The sequence below is a fragment of the Rhea americana genome, unplaced genomic scaffold (genome assembly GCF_003343005.1).
Source record: "Rhea americana isolate MKP2758 unplaced genomic scaffold, rheAme1 scaffold_139, whole genome shotgun sequence".
Lineage (NCBI taxonomy): Eukaryota > Metazoa > Chordata > Aves > Rheiformes > Rheidae > Rhea > Rhea americana.
Window position 1 is genome coordinate 1,640,612 of NW_028185472.1, and position 6,224 is coordinate 1,646,835.

General features: G+C 61.2%; 1 protein-coding gene across 3 annotated transcripts in view; it reads left to right on the forward strand.

Annotated features, from left to right (window-relative positions):
* RASSF7 (Ras association domain family member 7) overlaps positions 1–5,522 on the forward strand; it is a 10,085-nt gene extending 4,563 nt beyond the window's left edge. The window contains exons 1-6 of one of the 3 annotated variants that reach the window (XM_085298475.1): positions 1–25; positions 1,258–1,606; positions 2,163–3,070; positions 3,452–3,620; positions 3,987–4,094; positions 4,321–5,522. In XM_085298475.1, the coding sequence (XP_085154601.1) occupies positions 1,504–1,606; positions 2,163–3,070; positions 3,452–3,620; positions 3,987–4,094; positions 4,321–4,352 (1,320 nt within the window). In that variant the 5' untranslated portion in view covers positions 1–25; positions 1,258–1,503 and the 3' untranslated portion in view covers positions 4,353–5,522. The other 2 variants (XM_085298473.1, XM_085298474.1) reach the window with 2 other exon arrangements.
* The last annotated feature ends 702 nt before the right edge of the window (positions 5,523–6,224 follow it).

Below are 6,224 nucleotides of genomic sequence, written 5' to 3' on the forward strand. Positions count from 1 at the left end.
GGGCTGCGGGAGAGGAGAGGGACGGGTGAGGGGGCAGTGGCTTGTTTTGAGTCGGCTTTCCTCCCAGAAGTGAGTAATCCCCGGGGGCTCGTCGCGCGAGGCCGCCGCTGTTGCAGAGCGGATGGAAAAGCCGGAGCGTCGCGGGGAGCGGCGGTGAGGGAGGTGCTGCAGGGGGGAGGTTTTGCCTTTTATTCCCCGGGGGCTTTTAGCTGGGGTGGGGGTGGGAGGAGATGATGACCTGGAAGAGCAGASGGCGTGAGGCCGTAACGCCGCGCGCGTCCGACGCCTTGCGAGAAGCGACCCGCCTCGCCGTAGACACGAGGCGCCGCCGGGAGAAGGCGCAGCCGAGGGGGGCGCCCGGGGCCGTGCAGGGGGCTCGTGGCGCGGGACGGGGGGCGAGGCGCCGTTCGCGGCCTTTCCGGGTTGCTGGGACGCGGTGCCGGGAGTCGCGGCGGCAGCGAGCGCGGGGCGGCTGCGCCCTGCTCGCCGGACTTTGGTCGGCGCTGGCTCCAGGGAGGAGCGCGGCTTTCACCGGGCGCCGCTGGCCGGCGCGCGGGGCACCTCCGGCGCCTGACAAACCCCCGTGCTCTCTTTACTCCCTTTCTTTCTTTTTTTCCTCCCTTTTTTTCCTTTTTGTGGTCTGCCAYGACAGCTCCCGTTTCGCGGGGAGCTCGGTTTGCCAGCCAGCCCCGGGGGAAAGGGTTGGGGCGCGAGCGGCGCGGCCGATCTCTCCCGCGCGCGGGTTCGTCTCCGGGAGCCGCCGGTGAGGGATGCGGGTGAGCGGCCCGCTGATAAATGYGGAAATCGGGGATCGGTAAGCCACGTCGCAGAGTTTCCTCTGGCTATTGGTAACATCAGCCTTTGGTGTGGCTGCTTTGAAGTGCTCCCCGGGCGGGGGGTTTGCCTTTTGGGCTCCTTCTTTAATAACCTAATTTCCTGCAGCCCTGGCAGATCCACCCTGGAGAGCAGCGTTGCAGAGCTGTTTCTTTTTCCTGGTTTCTTTTCCTTTCTGGTATCTCAGTTAAAAATCCATCACTGACAGAGGTGGAAGCCTTTGAAATCCRTTGTGAACCGTCCTCTCTCCTGGCCTCCCCGGTCCCACAGAGACCCCTGGGGTCAGTGCTTTGAGGACCTAAGAAAACAAATGCTGTGGGGTGGGATGAAAATCTGTGTTTGCTTTCTAATTATTATTTATTTATTTTAAAAATTGTATTGCATGCTTCCTCCACCTGATGGCTGTGCTGAAATTTTGGGCAGCTCGTGGCCGACTCCTCCTGGGCTGGCTGGTCRGCAAGGACAGGAGCACGTTTGGGAGGAGGCTGCTCTCGGCGCCGATGCTGACGTCGCGCTCGTGCTGGTGTTGAAGCGCTCTAACAACTCTGCTATTTAAAGCGTGGCATCTCTTCCAGAGGAGCCTGGGCCTGAGGCGGYGTTTCCCCGTCCCTGCAGGGACTCCCTTGCACGATGCCGTCCTGGAGAGCCTGACCCCTCGGCGGCCGGGGTATGGAGCTGAAGGTCTGGGTGGACGGCATCCAGCGGGTCGTCTGCGGCGTCTCCCAGCAAACCACCTGCCAAGAAGTGGTCATCGCCTTGGCGCGGGCCATAGGTGAGGGGGCCGTAGGGCTCGGCAGCTGCTGCGGGTTTGCCGGCTGTCCAAGGAACCTCGTCCCTCCTGGCAGCCAATTCTGCCGTCTAGTGGCTTAAATTTAAAATACTATTTAGCTATTGGCATGCGTAGTTCGAGCAGGGAAGTTCTTCCCTGGCAACAGATTTAAGGCTCAGCCATGAAAATCAAAGCCCTCTGATCGGCTTCTTCCTCTTGCACCCCTTCCAAAAACAGTAAGTAGTCCCTTCTTCACCTCTGCATCTCTTTGGAGTTTGTTTTCTTCCAAACCGGAGCGGTGGACACAAGCAGTTCTCCATGGGATCTCAAGGGGGTTTAACTGCAGCAGTGCTGCTGTGGCCTGAGGCTCAGGGCGCGTGCCCTGCTGAACCAGGGCCCCAGCAGCGGCTGAGCTGCATGCGGGGGGGAAGAGCAGAATTGCCTTCCCTCTCRGCAAGCTCCACCTCAGCCCATGGTGAAAGTGCTGCGGTTGTTAGAACTGGGTCACCAGTCCTGGTGGCCCTGCTCCTCGGGTGACATGCTTGTGTCTTCTCCCCAGGTCAGACGGGACGCTATGTCCTGGTACAGAAGCTGCGGGAAAAGGAGAGGCAGCTTCTCCCACTCGAGTGTCCCCTGGAGTCGCTGGCCAAGTGCGGGCAATATGCCAACGATGTGCAGTTTGTCCTGCGGCGGACAGGACCCAGTGTGGCCGAGCGGCCCTCCTCGGATGGTGCTCCCCAGGCTCCTGAGAGGACGTTCATCCGGGCCAGCCTGCCCATCAAACCCAGGCCCATGAGCACCGAAGTGCCCCGCTCCCGGGAGCCGAAAAAGGCCATGACCTTCAACTTGGGCCCTATGGGCTCTGGCGAGCTGTTCGCCAAGAACCGATGGAGGCAACACGTGTGGGAGGGGATGGACTTGAAGGAGAGTGCTGGGGCTGGCCAGCCCTCCAAAGAGGACCTGTTTAAGACTGTGCTGCGCCAACAGGAGCAGCTGCACTCCTTGGAGGTCCATGAGGACTCCTTGGAGATGGACCTGCGTCACTGGGAGCACAGCAGGGTCCCTAGCCAGGAGGACGAGATCTTCTTCTTGGAGCAGCTGGTGCGGCGCAATGAGATGGAGCTTGGCGAGGAGGAGTTTTGGCAGAGTGAGCTCCAGCTGGAGAAGGAGTGTGAGCGTGAGAGGCAGGAACGGGTGAGGAGCCTGCGGGCCAGCCTGGAGGACTACACACAGAGGATCTACGAGCTGACTGCCCGCATGGAGGCTCTGCAGAAGGAGATCCAGTGGGAGATGGCCGAGAGGGCCAAGAGGGGCAAGGAGACCCCTGGGCCCAGCCCCGCAGATCTGGAGGACATGGCTGCCAAGATGAAGAGGGATCTGGAAGCCAAGGTCAAGCAGGGCACTCAGCTGGAGAGCAACCTGGCCAGCGTGGAGAAGGCGTTGGAGGAAGCAGAGAGGAACCTGCAGGTACGGCCGGTTCACCAGCTCCCGGCAGGGAGAACGGGACGTTTAGAGGGAGTTGGCTGGGGTCGGCCAGGAGAAAGCTGGCCCTGCTTGCACAGCATTTTGGTACCTCCGTAGCAGCACCAAGACCCCATCCCAGGGGGCCCAAGAAGAGGTCTCCTTCCAGCTTGGAAGGCCCGTTAGTGGTGTTTCAGGGCCTAAGGTGATTCAAGGGCTAACAGCAGCGTCTGCGCAGGTCCCAGGCTCTCCCCAGAAGGTACGTCCTGGAGGCGTTGGCTGGCTTTTGAGGTTTTCTGGTGCCATGGGGTCTGGAGGAGGACGAAGAGCGCCTCTCCCTGTGCCGGGCTGCATTGCTGACCCACTTCTCTGCGCCATGTTTTGCAGGCCCAGAACCAGGAGCTGGAGGAGCTGAACAAGGAGCTGCGGCAGTGTAACCTGCAGCAGTTCATTCAGCAGACGGGAGCCACAGTGATGGTGCCGCCGGCCCGGCCGGAGGAGGACGCCCCGCTGGAGCGCAGCGACTGCGAGCTGCCGGCCCACCAGCGACACGGAGGTCAGCGGACCTCACGGACGGCCGAGGGGCTGGGGTCCGCGTTCGCCGAGGGCAGCAGGGGGAGCACCCGGGCAACCCCAACTTCCCTACGCTTAAACCTGCCTCTGGATTGTGATTTATTTTTTTCCCCTCACCCACCTCCTGTAGGCATTTAACCTGCTGTGGCCCTGGGGATGGGGTTGTTGCACCCCCAAGCGCAGGTCCATCTTGGGGACGGTGGGTCTTTGCCCTCTGCCGGCATGCTGAGACATCCCTTTTCCAGTCCAGGGCGAGCTTGGATGTGGAGAAGGGAAAACATGGTGCCGGCAGCTTGGCTGTGGCCAGGCCTGTGATCCCTGAGCCGGGAAATGTTTCCTTGTCCTCCAGGCTTCCCACCCGCCGGCGCCGACTCTCCTCCCCGAGCCGGCACCCAGCAGCTCCTCAGCAATGCCAGGCACCTGCAGGAGCCCCTGGTGCCCAGCCTGAGCCCCGAGGGTGCGTACCGCTGYGTGGGCCCCACGGCCGTCTGTCTGGCCGGCGGGGGGTGGACGGCTGCGCCGCGGCGGGGAGTGGGGAGGTTGGGCTCCGTGAAGCAGGCGATGGTGCAGGAAAGCGGGAGGCCGGAGCTGTTCCCAGGCGCCGTCAGGAAAGCGGCGCTCCGCCACGGCCCGGCTCGGCCGCCGGCACTGGGGTCACGTCGGTTTGCTTTTGTGTCTTGCAGTCATGTCATCCCGGCAGAGCATCTGGAGGTAGAAGGGCCCGGCCGGTGGAGGATGAACTGCCCTGCAAGTGTAACTGTATAAATAAAACCATATTCCACATATAGATATATATATTTTTTACTGCTTTGTATCGTGAATGGATGCGGATGGCTGGACAAAGTATTTTTACCGACTGCAAAAGAGAACAAAACCCGACCAACCAGAGCAACCTTCTTGCCCCGTGGACGAAAACGGACCTGTTCTATATACGTATTTTTTTTAAGCGCTCTCTACCTGTAACAGAAAACGGCAGTGCTCGCGTTCCTCCTCGCCTTCGCCGAGGGCTCGCCGCGGGTTCCAAGAGGTGCCGGGGCGGGAGAGCCGGAGCGACGGCTCTGCTGCCCGCGCGGGGCCGCGGGAAGGGCCCGCCGCTGCCCCCGGCGAGCGGAGGGGCTGCTCTGGGCGCCCCCAGGTCCTGCCCCGGCGCCCGCTGCACCGCCCTCGCCTGAGGGGTGCTGTGCAGGTGTTGCACTGGTTTGCTTTAAAAACAGCCTCCTTACTGGCCACGGAGGGCCCAAGAGCAGCTCTTCAGAGAGCTTTGGGGTCTTTTTTAAATTTATTTTTTTTTCCCTGAGACCTGTGGCAGAAGACCCCAGGCAGGGTGCTGAGAGGGAGGGCACAGAGGGGCCGGGGGCCGGACTCGCCGCTGCGCAGCTGGGAGCATTTTCTGCAGCCTCACCAGCCCGAGGAAGGGCCAGCACCTTTGGAGAGATGTTTTTCTCGAGTCTATTTTTAAAGGATTTTTTTGTTGTTGTTTTAAATCAAGGCTGCAGCACGAGCTCCTTTCCCAGCTGCCCGTTGCTGGCAGGGGAGCAGGGCCAGAAACGCTTTGGAGAACCTCCCGCTCTGGACTTCTTTCCTTCCCGGCCAGTACGGCCACGCTCGTTTTGGTTCCTCTGTCCCAGCAGGTCATACCGCATTTTAACAGCAAGGCCAAAGGGGCTGGGAGGGGGCCGGGGAAGGGGCTGGGCTTGTCCAGGCTCCCCCAGCGTCCCCAGTGTCTTCGTTTCCCGAGTGTCCTGTACGTCATATGCAAAAAAAAAAAAAACCCAAGGCAGGGGAGGCTGGGCTGCTAGGCTGGCTGTAAGATGCACCTTCCGTGTATGAATGTACCCCGCGGGCCGCCGCGTGGTTTTGATTTTGAATAAATCTCTGGAAAGGCTTTGTGCACGGCGTGTGCGTGTCAGAGGGCCGGGTGCGGTTTCGCCCGGCCGAAACCCCGCGTCTGCTTTGGGCGAGGATGCGGCGTGCTGGGGCTGGGCCGTCCCCTGCGTCGGGGCGGTTTTGCAGATGTTCTCACCGTKGCGCGGAGCCCCTCGAGGGAGGAAGCCCCTGCTGCCAGCTCCTCGTCTGCCGGCGGAGCCGGTGCGCCGGGGCAGCCCGCGTCCCACGAGGCGGCCTTTTATCGTTTCTAAGCCGTCTCTTTGCATTTGCCCGCGCAGCGAATTGAAGCTTTAAGTATTTTATGACCAAGTGACTTACATGCACGATGCTTCTTTTTTTTTTTGCCTGCAAAGTGCTTTACAAAGAGCGCATGAAGCTCATCCTCGCTGAAGAGACGGCCGTCTTGGGGATGAAAACTGGCAGCTTTTTAATAATGCAGAGCTGCGGCCCGGAGCATTTTAGGACAGGCCAGGGCGAGGGTGGTGCTCAGCTGCACATCCGAGCAGGTGTGGGGAGAAGTCTCACTCGTCTCCATCTGTTTTAAGAGCAAGCATGCATGCACCCCTGGACGGGCCCAAAAGGTGATGCCTGCGCTCTCCCCGTGGGGCAATCCCCAATGCAAAGCCTGCAGCTGGGAAGCGGGAGCAGCGTGGGGCTCTGTGGGTCTCGGGGCTGAGCTAGGTGGAAGCGTCCGCTGGAA